General features: G+C 43.9%; 1 protein-coding gene across 1 annotated transcript in view; it reads left to right on the forward strand.

Annotated features, from left to right (window-relative positions):
• smad10a (SMAD family member 10a) overlaps window positions 1-20,368 on the forward strand; it is a 139,648-nt gene that overhangs the window by 32,891 nt on the left and 86,389 nt on the right. The window contains exon 2 of the mRNA XM_078534038.1: window positions 8,003-8,253. Within this exon, the coding sequence (XP_078390164.1) occupies window positions 8,017-8,253 (237 nt within the window). The 5' untranslated portion in view covers window positions 8,003-8,016. The remainder of the gene's footprint in view (window positions 1-8,002; window positions 8,254-20,368) is intronic.

Raw genomic sequence — 20,368 nt, forward strand, 5'->3', positions numbered from 1 at the left:
CTGTAATTCCCGCTCTCACTTCCCTCAGTACTCTTAGATGCATCTCATCCAGTCCTGGTATCTTATCAATTTTAAGTAAAGATGGCCTTTCTAACGCCACCTCCTTCTCAATTGTATATCCCTTTAGCGTACCAGTTGCCTCCCCTCTCATCTTGGCCTGGGTAGTATTCTTCTTCCTTTGTAAAGACAGATGCAAAGTACTTGCTTAATACCTCTGCCAGTTCTCCTGCCTCCATGTGCAAGTCCTCCCTTTTTTTTAAATCCCTGAATCAGCCCTACTCTTTTTTAAACCACCCTTTTACATACAAACATACAAATTAGGAGCAGGAGGACTGGGTCTGCGGCAGGTGGTGAGGGAACCAACAAGAGGGAAAAACATACTTGACCTCATCCTCACCTGCCACAGATGCATCTGTCCATGACGTGAGGCCCTTTGGACCAAGGAAGAGAGATCAGAATATTTTCCAAACATTGAGATTCTAGGACCTGAGGAAGAGCAAGGACATTAATAGGTGAACGTACGGGAATCACTAGAATGGCCTTTATATCACTAGGATGGCCTTTCTATCATTAGGATGGCCTTTCTATCATTAGGATGGCCTTTCTATCATTAGGATGGCCTTTCTATCATTAGGATGGCCTTTCTATCATTAGGATGGCCTTTATATCATTAGAATGGCCTTTATATCACGAGGTGGAATATAAAGTGGAGGAAGTGATGTCAGGTGTTGGAAATCTGAATTAAAAACAGAAAATGTGGAAATACTCGGGTCAGGCAGCAGATGCGGAGAGAGAGTCGGAGTTAACATTTCAGGCCTGTGATCCTTCTTCAGAACCCGATTCTCCACAGACGCTGCCTGAGCTGCTGAGTGTTTACAGCATTTTCCCTGAATCCTTTTCAACATGGACCAGGCACAAGTCAGGAGTGTGGTGGAATACTCCCCACTTGCCTGGATGAGTGCAACATTCAAGAAGCTGGACACTGTCCAGGACAAAGCAGCCCGCTTGATTGGCACCCCATCCACCACATTAACCATTCACTCCCTCCACCACTGACGCACAGTGGCCGTGGTGTGTACCATCTACAAAACACACTGCAGAAACTCACCAAGACTCCTTCAGTAGCACCTTCCTAACCCACGACCTCTACCATCTAGAAGGACAAGGGCAACAGACGCATGGGAACACCACCACCTGCAAGTTCCCCTCCAAGCCACTCACCATCCTGACTTGAAAATATATCACTGTTCCTTCACTGTCACTGGGTCAAAATCCTGGAACTTCCTAACAGCGCTGTGAGTGGACCTACACCACATGGACTGCAGCAGTTCAGGAAGGCAGCTCACCCCCACCTCCTCAAGGGCAGTTAGGGATGGATGATAAACATTGGCATAGCCTGCGATGCCCAGATCCCATGAAAGAATAAAAAAAGAAACATTTTCTGAAGTTATGTTACAGCTGTATAGAGCTGCGTTTAGACTCAAACTGAAGTAGCTACGTTAAAGTTTGGCCACTGCACCTTGGGGAGGATGAATTGGCCTTGACGGAGGTACAATGCAGCTTGAACATAATGACAGTGGGGCTTCAGGGGATTAAATTATGAGGACCGGTTGTGTGGACTAGGCTTGTGTTCTCTATAGAAAGTAAGTGATGCTCAGCCAGAGGTTTTTAAGGCCTTTAACCAATTTGGTAGTTTTTGCCATTTTTCCTGAGGTGAGGTAGGGAGGGGAGGAAACCAGAATTAAGATCACAACAGCTGGGTTGTAGAGGAGTGATGTCAGGAAACACTTTTTCAACCCATGAGACTAAATCTAAGATCTACATCGAAGAGGTTTAAAGCCGACATCAATCCTTAAACCAGGACCGTGGTTATTGTTCCCACAACACCTGCCCCCCCCCACCCCCCACAATCGGGCTAACTTTCCTGATCGGACCTTAAGGTGGCCATCACACTGGACTGTGATAGTTCACCTAACCAAATCTAATATACGACCCCACACCCTCCAAAAGCCCTATGGCCACCTGTTTATCAGAGCTTCACTGCTGAGGTTTCTAAAGCCTTTATTCATGATTCCTGATCAAAGATTAACTTTGAACCTCACACGCACACACACACACACACACACACCCCACCCCCCCCCCCACCCTGGCCTGGTCTCGCAAGTAGAATGTAGGGAGCTAGGAAGCAGATTAAAAAACAGGACCTCAAAGGTAGTAATCTCTGGATTATTTCTGGTGCCACATGCTAGTGAGTATAAAAATATGAGGTTAGTCCAGATGAATGTGTGGCTGGAGAGATGGTGCAGGAGGGAGGACTTTAGATTTCTGGGACATTGGGACCGTTTCTGAGGGCAGTGGAACTTGTACAAGGTGGACGGGTTGCACCTGAACCGGAATGGGACCAATATCCTTGCCGGGTGGTTTGCTAGTGCTGTTGGGGAGGGTTTAAACTAACTTGGCAAGGGGATGGGATCCTGAGAGGAGGCTCAGCAGGGGGTGATGCACAGCCAAAATTAGAAGAGAGCAAGTGAGTCTGGAAGGCATAGAAACTATAGGCCAGTTAAGGCACAAGGGAGTTTGGCAAGGTTGGATGGTATTTATTTTAATACAAGGAGTCTGATGAATAAGGCAGATGAGTTGAGGGCACAAACTAACACGTGGGAGTATGATGTCATTGCTGTCACAGAAACATGGTTGAGAGAGGGGCAGGATTGGCAGCTCAATATTCCAGGATATAGGGTCTTCAGCCGAGACAGGGAAGGAGGTAAAAGAGGAGGGGGTATCGCAATATTGATCAAGGAATCAATTACAGCAGTAAGGAGGGATGACATCTTAAAAGGCCCCTCAAATGAAGCCATAGGAGCAGAACTTAAAAACAAGAAATGAGCAATCACATTGCTGGGAGTGTACTATAGGCCCCCAAACAGTCAGAGAGAAATAGAGCAGATATGTAGGCAAATTTCAGAGAAGTGTAAAAATAGTAGGGTAGTAATAGTGGGGGATTTCAACTTCCCCAGCATTAACTGGTTTAGTCATAGTGTGATAGGTTTAGAGGGAGCAGAATTCCTAAAATGCATCCAGGAGAGCTTTTTAAGCCAGTATGTAGAAGGCCCTACAAGAGAGGGGGTGGTCCCGGATTTAATTTTAGGGAATGAAGCTGGGCAAATGATAGAGGTATCAGTGGGGGAGCATTTTGCAAATAGTGATCATAACTCCGTTAGATTCAAGGTTGTTATGGGAAAGGACAAGGATGGGCCAGAAATCAGAGTTCTAAATTGGGGGAAGGCTGATTTTAATAAGATCAGATATGATTTGGCCAGAGTGGACTAGGAGCAGCTACTTTTAGGTAAATCTGCGTCAGAGCAGTGGGACTCATTCAGGGAGGAAATAGGGAGAGTACAGCGCCAACATATTCCAGTAAAGATAAAGGGTGGGATCAACAAATCCAGGGAATCCTGGATGTCGAGGGATATACAGGATTGGATAAAGAGAAAAAGGGAAGCTAATGGCAGATACCGAGGGCTCAAAACAGCAGAAGCCCTAGAGGAGTATAGAAAGTGTAGGGGGAAACTTAAAAGGGAAATTAGGAGAGCAAAAAGGGGGCATGAAAAACATTGGCAGGTAAAATAAAGGAAAATCCAAAGTTATTTTACAAGTACACTAAGAGTAAGAGGATAACTAGGGAAAGAGTAGGACCCATTAAGGACCACAGTGGTAATTTGTGTGTGGAGCCGGAAGACGTAGGTAGGTTTCTAAATAAATACTTTGTGTCGGTGAGAGATTCACAAGTGAGAGGGACAACGTGGGTATGGAGATCAGGCAGATAGACTGTGATATAATTAAATAAATTAGCATAGAAAGGGAGGAGGTTCTAAGTGGTCTGGCAGGCTGAAAAGTAGATATATCTCCAAGCCTGGATGAAATATATCCCAGGCTGTTGAGTGAGGCAAGGGAGGAGATAGCAGGGGCACTGGCAATAATTTCCAATACCTCTCTGGCCACAGGAGAGGTGCCAGAGGACTGGAGGATAGTCAATGTGGTACCGTTATTCAAGAACGGAGGAAGGGATTAACCAGGGAACTACAGGCCAGTCAGTCTAACCTCAGTGGTGGGGAAACTATTGGAAGCAATTGAGGGACAGAATTAATCTACACTCGGAGAGGCAGGGATTAATCAAGGACAGTCAGCATAGTTTTGTTAAGGGGAGGTCATGTCTGACCAATTTGATTGAATTTTTCGAAGAGGTGTGTAAATGAGTGCAATGCATTTGTCATAGTCTACTTGGGCTTCAGCAAGGCTTTTGATAAGGTCCCGCATGGGAGACTGATAATGAAGGTAAGAGCCCATGGGATCCAAGGCAATTTGGCAAATTGGATCCAGAATTGACTGAGTGGCAGGAAGCAGAGGGTGATGGTCGAGGGGTGTTTTTGTGATTGGATGCCTGTGTCCAGTGGGGTTCCATAGGGTTCGGTGTTGGGCCCCTTGCTGTTTGTGGTATATATAAATGATTTAGACTTGAATGTAGGAGGGTTGATCAGTAAGTTCGCGGATGACACGAAAATTGGTGGAGTGGTAAATAGTGAGGAGGATAGCCTTAGCTTACAAGAGGATATAGACGGGCTGATCAGATGGGCTGATCAGTGGCAAATGGAATTTAATCAGGATAAGTGTGAGTTGATGCACTTGGGCAGGACAAACAAGGCACGGGAATACACGATGAATGGTAGGAGCCTGGGAAGTACCGAGGATCAGAGGGACCTTGGTGTGCATGTCCACCGGTCCCTTAAGGTAGCGGGACAGGTAGATAAGGTGGTTAAGAAGGCATATGGGATACTTGCCTTTATTAGCCAAGGCATAGAATATAAGCGCAGGGAGGTTATGCCGGAACTGTATAAAACGCTGGTTAGTCCACAGCTAGAGTATTGTGTGCAGTTCTGGAATCCGCATTATAGGAAGGATGTGATTGCACTAGAGAGAGTGCAGGGGAGATTTACCAGGATGTTGCTTGGGCTGGAGAGTTTTAGTTATGAGGAGAGATTGGATAGACTGGGGTTACTTTCCCTGGAGCAGAGGAGATTGAGGGGGGACATGATTGAGGTGTATAAAATTATAAGGGGGATAGATAGGGTAGACAGGAAGGAACTTTTCCCCTTTGTGGAGGGATCAATAACCAGGGGGCATAGATTTAAGGCAAGGGGCAGGAGGTTTAGAGGGGATGTGAGGAAGAATTTTTTCACCCAGAGGGTGGTGGGAATCTGGAAGTCACTGCCTGAAAGGGTGTTAGAGGCAGAAACCCTCATAACATTTAAGGAGTATTTGGATGTGCACTTGCGATGCCATGGCATACAAGGCTGTGGGCCTAGTGCTGGAAAATGGGATTAGAATAGTTAGGTACTTGTTTGACCGATGCAGACTTTTTCTGTGCTGTAGACCTCTCGGACTCTATGGAGAATTTATAGGTTACTTCAGTCTCCTTTATTGGCTCGGTGGGTTAGAGAGGAATTTCTCCAAACCTTTTCCTAAATTGACCTCTCTTTGTTTCTTGCCTCACCCAGGAGGCTGGGTAGTTAGAGGGTGGGTTACTGTCTGCATAGTTTTGTGTTCCTTGTTGGGGTGGGCTTCCTGGACCAAATGGTCCCTCCCATCCTTTTTTTAACGTCCTTTATCTCCTTGCTGGTACATGTAGGCTGGTAAATAATTTTCAGCATGGGATGATACTGGTATTCTATAGGCTTGGATGTTTACCATGGAATTTGCAGATGTATTGTGAAATGAGCCAGACATTGCAGACATTCCATTTCCAGGGATTATTCTGTCCTGTGTCCAAGTTGCTGGGAGTAAGTTTCAAAGCAGCAGTTAATTTTAGGCGATAGGATGTAGTTTGAGATAAATTGGTTTATAATATTAACAAACGAAAGTTGAAGTTGAAGAACGGTCATACGGACTCGAAAGGTCAGCTCTGTTTTTCTCTCCGCAGATGCTGTCAGACATGCTGAGTTTTTCCAGCATTTTTTGTTTTTTTTTTTCCTTTCATATTCCCAGCATCTGCAGTATTTTTGCATTTATATTACTGAAGTTTAATTTAATGTTCACTGATTTTTAATTTTACTAGTGCTGTTTGCAAGCTTGGGTTACTTCTTGTTGATGTGAATAATGTAGGTGAAAAGATAATAGCGAACAACTGAAAGTATGCAAGTCTGGTAAACGTGGTGCTTCTGTTTGCTTATCCTCCCTGCAGACTCTACCCTCACCCACACAGGCAGCGAGGCCCTCATTCATACTTGTTGGCTAAGGACAAAGGCTGCAGCTTTCCCAGCACTGCACCTGGTATACCCTTTTCCTGCCTGACTCAGTCACACCCTCCTGTCCACTACATGCAAAATCCTTGAATGTGGTGTTGCCTCCCAAATCCATGCCCATCTTTCCTGCAGCTCTATGTTGGAACCTTCCCAATCAGGTTTCCACCCCTGCCACAGCACTGCAGCCCTATCACAAATGTACCCTGTGTGACTGGCCCTCCACGCCTTTCTCCACCTGTCTTCATAAAACATGCTGGATTCCACCTGTAGGTTGATGAAATCCAGCTCTACCTTAACCACCATGCTCTCAATCCTGCCACTACCTGTGTTGTCAGGTTGCCTATCCAACATCCTGTACTGAATGAGCAGAAGCTTCTTATTAAATATTGGGAATACCAAAGCCATTCTTTTGCTCCCAAGCCACTGATTCCATTCCTCTCCTTAGATCCTGGCAATTTGCAATATTGGAGCTCTGTCTGACCTTGAGTTGAGCTTCCAATCCTATATCCACTCTATCACCAAGACCGCCTGCTTCCACCTCCTTAACATGGCCTAAGGCAAGGGTGAAGATAGGCAAACTGCTGCTGAAAATCTTGTCCATGTTTTTGTTGCCACTGCGCTGGCTGGCTGACCAATTTCCACCCTCCTTAAACTTGGGCTCATCCAAAACTCTGCTTCGCATATGCTAATTTGCATTCATCCCCCTTGTGCTATTTGGGCCACGTTGGTTCCTGGTCTGATAGTGTCGCGACTAGGCTAATACCTGGAAAGGGCTGGATGTCTTATGAGGAAAGGTTGGACAGACTAGGCTTCTATCTGTGGAGTTTAGAAGAGTAAGGAGTGACTTTATTGAAACACAAGACCCTGAGGAGTCTCGACAGGGTGAATGTGGAGAGGATGTTTTCTCTTGTGGGAGAATCTAGAACCGGGGTCACGGTTTAAAAATAAGACAGATGAGGAAAAATGTTCCCTCTGAGGGTCGTGAGTCTTTGGAACGCCTCTGCAAAAGGCAGTAGAAACAGAGTCTTTCAATATTTTTAAGGCCCAGGTAGATAGATCCTTGATAAGCAAGGTGGTGAAAGGTTATTCCGGGTAGGCAGGAATGTGGAGTTGAGGTTACAATCAGATCGACAATGATCTTATTGAATGGCAGACAAGGCTCAAAGGGCCGAGTGGCCTACTCCTCGTTCATATGTTCAATTTTAAAATTTTCATTGTTGTTTTCAAATCATTCCGTGCTCTCTCCCCTCCCTATCTCTGTAATCTCCTCTAACTCAACAACTTTTCGAGATATCTGAACTCCTCTAAATCTGGCCACTTGACTTCTGACCTTCCTTCCCATCACCATTGGTGGTTGTGCCTTCAGCTGCCTGGGCCCTAAACTCTGGAATCCTATCAATAAGTCTCTGTCTCCTTTAAAGACTTTTCTTGAAACCTACCTCTTTGACCAAACTTTTGGACGCACATTCCACTTCCTCCTTCTTTGGTTCAGTATCAATTGTTCTTGTTTGATTTACCCTCCTTTTAGGTACCATGGGACATTTTACTGTGTTAAAGGTGCTATGTAACTTGTTGTTTGAACTTGCAACCTTCTGACCTGAGGGAAGAATATAACCGACTGAGCCAAGCTGATACATATAAGATTGATTTGACTGTTTTCTAGAACCTTGTCTAAGCAACATTAATTTTCTGGCTTGCTACAGGGGCAAGCTGCACTATGTCTTTGAATCCTCCCACCAGCAATGATGCGTGCCTGAGCATCGTGCACAGTCTTATGTGCCATCGGCAAGGTGGAGAGAATGAGACCTTTGCTAAACGTGCCATTGAGAGTTTAGTGAAGAAGCTCAAAGAAAAGAAAGATGAGTTGGACTCGCTGATTACTGCCATTACAACCAATGGAGCACATCCCAGCAAATGCGTCACAATTCAGCGGACCCTAGATGGCCGACTGCAAGTGAGTACAAATCTCAACTGTGCATTTTATAGCGGTGCTGTTCACGTAAAATACTTCTGTGTCTCACAACGTTACTTTTCAAATTGTGGTAGATTTACAACAGCTATCCTGGGCCAGCAATATAGTACCCCTCAGCAGCTCTTAAATGAATGGTATTAGTTGAGGAATGTTGATGGTGAACACAGGTGGGATGCCCTGCTCCTCAGTCACCCCTGACACCCCCTTTTCTTCCCAAGGCACCTTTCCATGGAAGTGCAAGAGATGCAACAATTCCACTTTTACCTTCTCCATCCTCACCACCTGAAGCTCCAAACATTCCCTCCAATTGAAACAGCAATTTACTTGTACATCTTTCAATATCACATACTGTATTCACTGCTGCCGACATGGCCTCCTCTATGTTGGGGAGACCAAACGCAGTCTGGGTGACCACTTTGGGGAACACCTCCATTCTGTGCTTAACTGTGGCCCAGAGATTCCAGTCACCTGTCATTTAAATTCTGCACCTTGCTCCCACATTGGCCTTTCGGTCCGCAGCCTCCTGAGGTGTTCCAATGAAGGTCAATGTAGGCTCAAAGAACAGCACATACCTTTTGATTGGGCACCTTTACCACCTTCTGGACTCAACATTAAGTTCAACTATTTTAGATTGTAACCTCTGCCCCACAAAATCACAGATTCTTTACAGTACAGAAGGTGGCCACTTGGCCCATTGAGTCTGCACTGGCTCTCCGGAAGAGCATTCTACCTACTGCCCTGCCTCATCCCCGTTACCTTGCACATTCTTTCTTTTCAGATAGCAATCCAATTCCCCTTTGAATACTTCGATCGAATCTGCCTCCACCACCCTCTCAGGAAGTTCGTTCCAGATTCCAACAACCCTCTGGGTGGAAAAACTCTTCCTCACATCACTTCTACTCCTTCTGCCAATTATTTTGAATCTGTGCCTTCTAGTTCTTGATGCTCTCTTGAGTGGGAACAGTTTCTCACTATTTACCCTGTCCATATACCTCAGGATCTTGAATACCTCTATCAGAAACCCTCTCAGCCTTTTGCCCAAGGAAAACAGTCTTAACCTGTCCAATCTGTCCTCATAGCTACAGTTCTTCATCCCTGGAATCATTCTTGTGAATCTCCTCTGTACTCTCTCCATTGCCCTCACATCCTTCCTCAAGTATGGCACCCAGAACAGTATGCTATACTCCAGATGAGGCCAAACTAGCGTCTTAGTCAAGTTCAACATGACCTCCTTACTCTTGTACTCTATGCCCTATTAGTAAAGCCTAAGATACAATATGCTTTATTAATTGATCTCTCAATTCCCTGCCATCTTCAATGACTTGTGTACATATACACCAAGGTTCCTTTGTTCCTGAACCTCCTTTAGAGCTTGTCTCTTTATTTTATACTGTCTCACCATATTTTTCCTGTTAACATGAATCACCTCCCACTCCTCTGCATTGAACTTCATTTGCCATTTGTCTGCCCAATCCACCATCATGTCCATGTCCTGTTGAAATTCAAGACTATCCCCATCACAGTTGACAATGTTTCCAATCTTTGTATCATCTGCAAAGTTTGAAATCATGCTCCTGAACACCACAGTCTAGGTTATTAGCATATGTCAGGAAGAGCAAGGGTCTCAACACTGACCCCTGGGGAACTCCACTACAAACCTTCCTCCAATCTGAAACACCTTCAATAACCACTGCCCTGTTTCCTGTCACTCAGCCAATTTCTTATCCAAGTGCCTACTTTCCCTTTACTCCATGAGCTGGAATTTTGCTCACTAGTCTGTGGTGTCGCACTGTATCAAATGGCTTTTGAAAATCCATATACACCACACCAACAATGTTTCCTTTATCGACCACCTCTGTTACCTCCTCAAAAAACTAAAGTTAGTTCAGCATGATTTTCCCTCAATGAATCCATGCTGGCTTTCCTTAATTATCCCACACTTGTCTAAGTGACTGGTGATTTTGTTCCAAACTATAGTTTCCAGAAACTTCCCTACCACTGAAGTCAGACTGGCTGGTCTGTAGTTGCTGGCTTTATCCTTACCTTTTTGAACAAGGGTGTGACATTCTCAATTCTCCAGCTCCCTGGCACCTTCCGTATGTCTAAGGAAGGCAGGAAGATTATCAGTAGCACCTCTGCAATTTCCAATCTCACTTCCCTCAGTGCCCTTGGATGCATCTCATCCAATCTAGGTACCTTATGTATTTTAAGTAAAGATAGCCTTTCTAACATCATCTCCTGCTCAATTGTGAATTCTTCTAGTGTACCAGCTACCACCTCTCTCTCTCACCTTGGCCTGCAACATCTTCTTTCACCACCTTTTTGCTATTTGTATGCTTATAGAAGACCTTGGGATTCCCTTTTATTTTAGCTGCCAGTCTCCTTTCCTGCTCTCTCCTTGCTTTTCTTATTAGTTTTTTCACTTCCCCTCAGGTCCTTCTATATTCAGCCTGATTCTCCATTGTATTTTCTACCTGCTACCTGACATACCTGCACTTCTTCCTTTTCACCTTCACCTCTATTTCTCTCGTCATCCAGGGTGCTCTGGATTTATTTGTGCTACCTTCCTGCTTCAGGGGAATATACCTTGACATTGCCTGTAATACTTTTTCTTTGAAGGCAGCCCATTGTTCAGCCACTGCCTTTTCTGCCAACATTTGATTCCAACTCACTCAACTCCGATGTATTCTCATCCGATCAAAGTTGGCTTCCCCCCAATTAATTATCCCTGCTCTGGATTGTTCCTTGCCCTTTTCCATGGTCAACCTAAACCTTATGATATAGTGGTCACTGTCCCCTAAATGCTGACCCACTGATATTTGTTCCGCTTGTTCCCCAGGACCAGGTCCAACGAGAGGGCAGGCACTGTGGGACCTGAAAATTACCTTGAACACATTCCACGAGCTCTCACCCCCTTCCCCTTTGCACTATTCTTATCTCAGTCTATATTTGGATAATTGAAGTCCCCCATTATAATTATTCTAAAATTCTTGCACCTCTGTAATTTCTTTGCAAGTTTGTTTCTCTACATCCCTTCCACTAGTTGGTGGTCTATATACTACAAATGTTATTGCACCTTTTTTCATTCCTTGCCTCTTGCCAGAGAGGTTCTGTCCTTGACCTCTCTAGAACATCCTCTCTCTCCAGCACTGTAATGCCATCTTTGAACAATACTAACACTCCCCGACCGCGCCCCCCCCCCCCCATTTTTTTTTCTTTCTTGTCTCTCCTAAACACCTTGTACCCAGGAATATTTAAAGCCCAGTGCTGCCAATGAGCCAGATGTCTGTTATAGCAATAATATCACCCGGTGCCTGTCGTTCACCAACCTTATCAACCCCATTGTGTTTTTTTGTTTCCCCACAGGTTTGGGTTTTTTCTGTCGTCTTTCACTTTTTTTCATTTACGTTTGAATGTCAGCTATACATGATACTGTCATTCACACCACCTCTAGACAGCATTTGTTTCTTTACTTGCCGCATTAACACTCCTTTTTACCTTGCACTGTGAGCTCCTTTGTCATATAATCTTCCTGCCCTCCACCCTATCCTTCCCTTAGGTTTTGACTAAGTCAAAAGATCTATTATAGTTCTAACTTTTCCTACTTCTGATGAAAGGTCACAGACCTGAAACATTAACTCTGTTTTTCTCTCCACAGTTCTGCCAGTCCTGCTGAGCATTTCCAGCATTTTCCTTTTATTTCAGATCTTCAGCATTCTTAATATTTTGTTTTTGTAAAATGTCCAGCTTTGCACACCTCCCCATTATCATCCTACCTTTAACGGAATGCAACGCCCTCCCCATTTTACTGAATAATTATGCTTTCAAGTTGTGGTCTGGGATTTGAATCCTTAGTCCAGATATCACAGTTCCTGACTAGCAGGGGAGTGTCAGAGAGGCACTGTAGAATGCAATATTTTTTATAATCGTTCATCTATTCTTGGCTGTGTGATAAGTTGTTAGCCTGTGGAGCGCAATCAGTTACTTGTGACCAAGCACTTTGAATGCTGGTAGGAAATGGTCATAGTAAAGAATCAAGATGTTCAAAATGTATTAAAACCCATCAAATCTTGGCATAAAACAGTTGCCCTGTTCTTACATTTCTACAGCTATGCAGATTTTGTATCTGTCAGCACATCACAATAACATGTCTCTGGCTTTAGTGCTACCTTACTCTGCTGGTGTAACCTGTGAGTTTGTTTTGCTGTTGGCTCAAGGTCTTTCTCTGCTTCAGGATATTTTACCCACTGCTTCTCTTGAGATTTGCTTTATATTTTGCTGGAAAAGAGCTTGAAGGATCTGTTCTTTTCCAATCAGTGTCTGTATATAAATTACTTTCACACAATCTGTTGACATACCTGAACCTTTTAAATTGCCTTTAGAGACTTAAGTACTTTACTAAGTTAGCACCCGATCTTTTCACCTCTGGAACCTGAAATTCCTGCAGCCCAGACTGATGGATAGAATTCTCCTGTTTTCTAGTCTCTATTTTCTAGTCATAATGATCCTACTCAAAATGAATTCCATCCTCTAGCCCTGATCTTGCGTTCTTCTGTTTCCCTTCCTAATTCCTCCTGTATCCCTTCCGAGCTCATCTTGCCTACTTCTTGTTCCCTTGACCCCATTCCCATGTCAACAAAACTGCTGACCACATTTCCCTTCCTGGCCCCCATGCTAGCTGATGTAACGAAAATGTAGCGGCGAAAATGCTAAAAAGGATATGGTCAGTGGGCACTTGGATGCTAATTTGATTGGGCATAGTCAGCATGGATTTATGAATGGGAAACCGTGTTTGACAAACCTATTGGAGTTTTTTTGAGGATGTTACTAACAATTGATGAAGGGGAGTCGATGGACATAGTCCACTTGGATTTTCTGAAGGCTTTTGATAAAGGCCCCCACGGGAGGTTGGTTAGCAAAATAAAAGCATGTGGGATAGGAGATAATATACTAGCATGGATTAAGGATTGGTTAACAGGCAGAAAACAGAGTAGGAATAAACAGGCCATTCTTACAGACTGTTACTAGTGGACTACTGCAAGGATCAGTACTTGGACCCCAGCTGTTTACAAAATATCAGTGATTTGGATGTGGGCACCAAATGTAATATTTCCAAGTTCATGTCGACACAAAGCTAGGTGGGAATGTGTGTTGTGAGGAAGATGAAAAGTGGCTTTAAGAGGATTTGGACAGACTTAGTGAGTGGGCAAGAACTTGGCAGATGGATTATAATGTAGAAAAATGTGAGGTAGGAGGGATAAATGCGCAAAGTATTTCTTAAATGGTTAGAGATTAGAAAGTGTAGATGTACAAAAGGACCCGAGGTCCTCGTCGGTAAGTCACGGAAGGCTAAGACGCAGCTGCAGCAGGCAACTAGGAAGGCTCATGGAATGTTAGCCTTTATTGCAAGAGGGTTTAAGTACAGGAGGAGTGAAGTCTTGCTTCAATTGTATAGAACCTTGACTTTTTTTTATTCATTCATGGGATGTGGGCTTCGCTGGCTGGGCCAGTACTTATTGCCCATCCCTAATTGCCCTTGAGAAGGTGGTGGTGAGCTGCCTTCTTGAACCGCTGCAGTCCCTGTGGTGTAAGTACATCCACAGTGCTGTTAGGGAGTTCCAGGATTTTGACCCAGCGACAGTGAAGGAACGGCCGATATATTTCCAAATCAGGATGGTGAGTGACTTGGAGGGGAACTTCCAGGTGGCGGTGTTCCCGTGTGTCTGCTGCCCTTGTCCTTCTAGGTGGTAGTGGTTGTGGGTTTGGAAGGTGCTGTTGAAGGAGCCTTGGTGAATTCCTGCAGTGCATCTTGTAGATGGTGCACACTGCTGCTACTGTGCGTCGGATGTGGAGGGAGTGAATGTTTGTGGATGTGGTGCCAATCAAATGGGCTGCTTTGTCCTGGACGGTGTCAAGCTTCTTCAGTGTTGTGGGAGCTGCACTCACCCAGGCAAGTGGGGAGTATTCCATCACATTCCTGACTTGTGTCTTGTAGATGGTGGATAGGTTTTGGGGAGTCAGGAGGTGAGTTACTCATTGCACAATTCCTAGCCTCTGACCTGCTCTTGTAGCCACAGTATTTATATGGCTAATCCAGTTCAGTTTCTGGTCAATGGTACACACTGCGGCTACTATGCGTCAGTGGTGGAGGGAGTGAATGCTTGTGGATGTGGTCCCAATTAAGCGGGCTGCTTTGTCCTGGACGGTGTCCAGCTTCTCCCCCCAGAATGTTGATAGTGGGGGATTCAGTGATGGTAATGCCATTGAACATCATGGGGCGATGGTTGGATTCTCTCTTGTTGGAGATGGTCATTACCTGGCACTTGTGTGGCGTGAATGTTACTTGCCACTTGTCAGCCCAAGCCTGGATATTGTCCAGGTCTTGCTGCATTTGGACATGGACTGTTTCAGTACCTGAGGATTCACGTTAGACCGCTCCTGAAGAGAAAAGGTATTATTACGGGAAATGGAAAAACAGACCGTGACAGGAAGGGATAGAGAGTACAAATCTAACAGTAAATCAACAGATTAGAGGTTATAAAAAGAATAAAAGTAAAGGCTCTATATGAATGCATGAAGCATTCAAACAAAACAGAAGAATTGAGAGTGCATATGGAAATAAATCAGTACGATTTGATAGCCATTACAGAGACATGGCTGCAGGAGGACAAGGACTTGGACCTGAATATTAAAAGATATGGGACATTTAGGAAGGACAGGAAGCGAGGAAAAGGTGGAAGAGTGAGCTAATTAGTTAATGATGGTATGAGCACAGTAAAGAGGGATGATCTAAGTTCAGGAAACCAGGGTGTGGAAACGGTTTGGATAGAGATGAGAAATGGTAAAGGCAAGAAGTCACTTGTAGGATTTGTGTACAGACTCCCTAATAGTAACCACATGTAGAATGGAGCATAAGGAAGAAATAAAGGGAGCTTGTCAGAAAGGCACAGCGATAAGCATGGGAGATTTTAATCTACATATAGACCGGAAAAGTCAGATGGGAAAAGGTAGCCCAGATAAGGAGTGCATAGAATGTTTCCAGGATAGCTTCTTAGAGCAGCATGTTCTGGAGGCAACCAGAGAGCAGGTTATACTAGACCTTTGTGCAACGTGGTGGGATTAATTAATGATCTGATAGTGAAGGCGCCCCTAGGTAACAGCAACTATAATATGCTTGAATTTTGCATTCAGTTTGAGGGAGAGAGGAATGGGTCTGAGACCATGTTTTTTAAACTTAAATAAGGACAATTATGAGGGCCTGAAAGCAGAGCTAGCTAAAGTGAATTGTAAAATTAGGTTAAGGGATAGGTTGATAGAGATGCAGTGGCAAACATTTATGGAGATATTTCAGAATACACAGAATAGATACATTCCAAGGAGTAAGAAAAAGTCTAAAGGACGGACACAACAGCCATGGTTAACTAGGAAGGCTAAAGATAGTAAAGAAAAAGTATACAATTGTGCAAAGATAGGTAGAAGGCCAGAAGATTGGAATATAAGGAACAGCAAAAGATGACGAAAAGATTAATAACTTATGTCATAGGGAAAATTATTATTAAAGAAGCTATAGAAGGGCACTTGGATAAGTTCAAGGTAATCAGGCAGTCAACATGGTTTTGTGAAAGGAAAATCATGTTTAGCGAACTTATTGGAGTCCTTTCAGGAAATAACAGGTGCTGTGGATAAAGGGGAACCAGTGGATGTACTTAGATTTCCAGAAGGCATTTGATAAAGTGCCACACCAAAGATTGTTGCAGAAAATAAAAGCTCATGGTATAGGGGGTAACATATTGGCGTGGTTTAGAAGATTGGCTGGCTAACATGAAGCAGAGAGTTGGCATAAATGGGTCTTTTTATGGTTGGCAGATGTAACGAGTGGTGTGCCACAGGGATCAGTGGTGGAGCCTGAACTGTTTATAATTTATATTAATGACTTTGACGAAAGGATGGATGGGATGGTTTCCAAATTGCTGATGATACAAAGATAGGTAGGAAAGTAAGTTGTGAAGAGGACAAAAGGTGGCTACAAAAAAATATAGGTAGGTTAAGTGAGTGAGCAAAGATCTGGCAAATGGAGTATAATGTGGGAAAATGTGAGATTGTCCATTTTGACAGGAAGCATAAAAGAGAGGCGTATTATCTAAATGGTGAGAGATTGCAGAGCTCTGAAATGCACAGGGACCTGGGTGTCCTGGTGCATGAATCGCGAAAGGCTAGTATGTAGGTATAGCAAGTCATTAGGAAAGCTAACAGAATGTTATCATTTATTGTGAGTGGAATTGAATACAAACATAGGGAGGTTATGCTTCAGTTATACAGGGCACTGGTGAGACCACACCTGGAGAACTGTACAGCATTGGTCACCTTATTTAAGGAAGGGTGAAAATTCTTTGGAAGCAGTTCAGAGAAGGTTTACTAGACTAATACTGGAATGAGCAGGTTGTCTTATGAGGAAAGGTTGGACAGGCTAGGCTTGTATACGCTACAGTTTAGAAGAATAAGAGGCGACATGATTGAAACATATAAGATCCTGAGGGGTCTTGACAGGCTGGATGTGGAGAGGATGTTTCCTCTTGTGGGAGAATCTAGAACTGGGGCCACGGTTTAAAAATAAAGGGTCGCCCATTTCAAATGGAGTTGAGGCAAAAAAATTTTCTCTGAGGGTCGTGAGCCTTTGGACTCTTCCTGAAAAGGCTGTGAATATTTTTAAGGCAGAGCTGGATAATAAGGAGTTGTGGCTTTTTAAATAGAGGCATGGAGCACAAAAGAAAAAAAATTTAAACTTTGGAAGGAGTAATTTGACAAGTAAGTATTCAATGAATGGCATGGCACTAGGAAGTTCTGAGGAACAAAGGGACCTTGACGTGCGTGTCCATAGATCTCTGAAGGCGGAGGGGCACGTTAGCGGGGTGGTGAAAAAGGCATATGGGACACTTGCCTTAATCAATCGAGGCATAGATTACAGAAGTAGGGAGGTCATGTTGGAGTTGTATAGAACCTCAGTGAGGCCACAGTTGGAGTACTGTGTGCAGTTCTGGTCGCCACATTATAGTAAGGATGTGATTGCACTGGAGGGGGTGCAGAGGAGATTCACTAGGATGTTGCCTGGGATGAAACATTTATGTTATGAAGAGAGGTTGGATAGACTTGGGTTGTTTTCGTTGGAGCAGAGAAGACTGAGGAGCAACCTGATGGAGGTGTACAAGATTATGAGGGGCATAGACAGGGTGGATAGGGAGCAGCTGTTCCCCTTAGTTGAAGGGTCAGTCACGAGGGGACACAAGTTCAAGGTGAGAGGCAGGAGGTTTAGGGGGGATGTGAGGAAAAACGTTTTTACCCAGAGGGTGGTGACGGTCTGGAATGCGCTGCCTGGGAGGGTGGTGGAGGTGGGTTGCCTCACATCCTTTAAAAAGTACCTGGATGAGCACTTGGCACGTCATAACATTCAAGACTATAGGCCAAGTGCTGGTAAATGGGATTAGGTCGGTAGGTCAGGTGTTTCTCACATGTTGGTGCAGACTGGATGGGCTGAAGGGCCTTTATGCACTGTGATTCTGTGAACATTGCTTTGGCCTCAGCAGGCATATTGTGGCCAGTTCTGGGCACCACACTTCAGGGACGATTTCAAGGCTTTAGGGTGAATTCAGAAGAGATTTACTAGAATGGTGCCAGGGCTGAAAGACTTCTGTGGGGTGACCAGAGAAACAGGTTGTTCTCCTTGGAGCAGAGAAGGTTAAGGGGAGATTTGATAGAGATATTCAAAGTAAAGGAGGCTTTTAATAGAGTAAATAAAGAGAAATTGTTTCCGGTGACAGAAGGATTGGTAACTAAAGAGCACATATTTAAGGTAATTGGCAAAAGAACCAGTGGTGATATGAGGAAAAGGTTTTTTATGCAGTGAATTACGATGATCTGGAATGCACTTTTTGAAAGGAAGCAGATTCAATAATAACCTCTGAAAATATATTAAATATGAACTTGAAAGGGGGAAATTTTCAGAGCGATGGGGAGAAAGATTGGGGTATTGGGACTTAGTGGATAGCTCTAACAAAGAGCCAATGTAGGTAGGGTGGGCCAAACTTGCCTCTTTCTGTGCTGTATGGTTCTAGCATCCCCTCCTCAAAAAAAAAACCTCTTGACTGCTCTGCTCTTGCCATCTACTGTTCTGTCCCCAGCCTCTTCCCTTGCCAATATCTGTGAATCTGTTTCTTTCCTTCCAAATCCATGGCCATCTCTCAAATCAGGTTTGCACTTCTGCCATGGAACGGTCCTAATCACAGTGATAAATGATATCCTCTGTGACTGGCCATGGTCTGATTGCACTGGTTGAAACATGTCGTTTGCGATTTGTGTGTCTTTCTCCAACCCCATACCCTCTTCATCACAAAGACTGCCTACTACCTGCCTCATAGCATTTTCTGCCTCCATGCTGCCTCAATCCATCTTCTCGTCCATGCCTTTCTTACTTACAACTTAACTGTTTCAGTATTCTCCTGTCAGCCTTCCACACTCAATTCACTTGGCTCATCCAAAACTGCTGCAGATAACAACAGAGGAGCAGGGTAACCATTTAGCCCCTTAACCTGTTCCACTAGTCAGCATCTTGGATGGATGTTGTTGGCTACTTCATACTGGTTGCAGAGCTCGAGCAAAGGCAGGAGAATAAGTACTTTGCCACTGCCTTGTTTTTTGGGGATATGGTTGCTTCAGTGAATTCATATCTGAATGTGTTTATTTTTATTTCAGTAATGTTTGATCAGCCACAAACTTCCCACATTCTGACCAGCATTCTAAATCTTGAACAGCCACTCCTTCGGTTGTAATAGCAGGTTTGCTGGTTCCCCCATTTTGATGGGTTGTTCCACTGTGTAATTGGTTGAAATGGCCGTTATTGGTTCTGGACTTGCCTTTTAACTAGTAAAACGGTTTGAAAATCTGCAGCACCTCCCTTGATAGCTGAACAGGCAAAGAGTCTGGCCAGCCTCGTGCTGAGCCATGCAGACCTGTAAGTCTTTGATCTCTGGTCTGAGTTGCGTGAACTTGGAAGTGGTTAGGAAGACCCAGTCGCCAATGGAATTGAGGGAAGATGAGAATTGTTTGCACGACAGGTTGTTATCTGGAAAGCACTGCATTAATAGATGGAAGAAAATTGAATAATATATTTCAAAAAGGATTTGGAGAAATATTTGAAAGGGGAAAATTTCCAGGGGTATGGAGAAAGAGCTGAGAAAATGGAACTAATTGGATAACTATTTCAGTGAGCCAGCAGCCTACACAGGTATGATGGGATAAATAGCCTCCCTCTAAGATGTATCACTCTATGATTCTAAAAATCTCCTGTAGCTTTCATTATCTAAAAATGCTTTCCAGCATTTGGAAATGGTCCAAGGGGACCATCCTTAATTTCCCTTGGAGCCTGTGTTTTTCTCACGTTTGCCTCTTAATGGAGTGTGGTGTGGAGTATGGAGAGGTATTACATGATCTTAATGCTCAGAGACCCAGGAACCTTTAATCATGGTCTGAGCAAAGTCTGTCTTAATAATTCTCACTCCAGCCAGATATTTTAAATTGAGCCATTGGCTTCCAACATGAGTAGGCTTTTCTCAAATTATTATCCAGATTGACATTGATATAACTTTAATGAGTAAGAATAAATATTTTATTCAATTTAAATTTTTTATTGGTACATCTGCTGGCCAGAACGTGCATATGCACCGTTCTTGTACTGTATTCATACTGGCAACATCCTCTGCAATAAAAGTGCATTACAACTAACTGCATGTTGTCATTTGGGTCAAAAACAATGGTGGTGTCTTGGTCCCAAAATACCACCATTAGACACACCTGTTTGGATCACCTCAACCCCAAGGAAACACTATTTACCTCACAATTATCTTCAAATCTGCAATGAGCTTTAAAACTTGTTGACTTTTTCAAAGTCAAACTTGTTTTTAGAATTGACGTTCATCTCTTCCTCAGACTTTAACAAGCAGTCTGAAATTGACTCTTATTGGTGTGGAAAGGTATTCCTTTGAGAGGTTCCTTTTGCTATGTGCTTTTTAAAACCAAGTGTTGCAAGAGACTGGCTGTGTTCAAC

This window comes from Cetorhinus maximus, chromosome 36, assembly GCF_964194155.1.
Source record: "Cetorhinus maximus chromosome 36, sCetMax3.hap1.1, whole genome shotgun sequence".
In the NCBI taxonomy this organism is placed as follows: domain Eukaryota; kingdom Metazoa; phylum Chordata; class Chondrichthyes; order Lamniformes; family Cetorhinidae; genus Cetorhinus; species Cetorhinus maximus.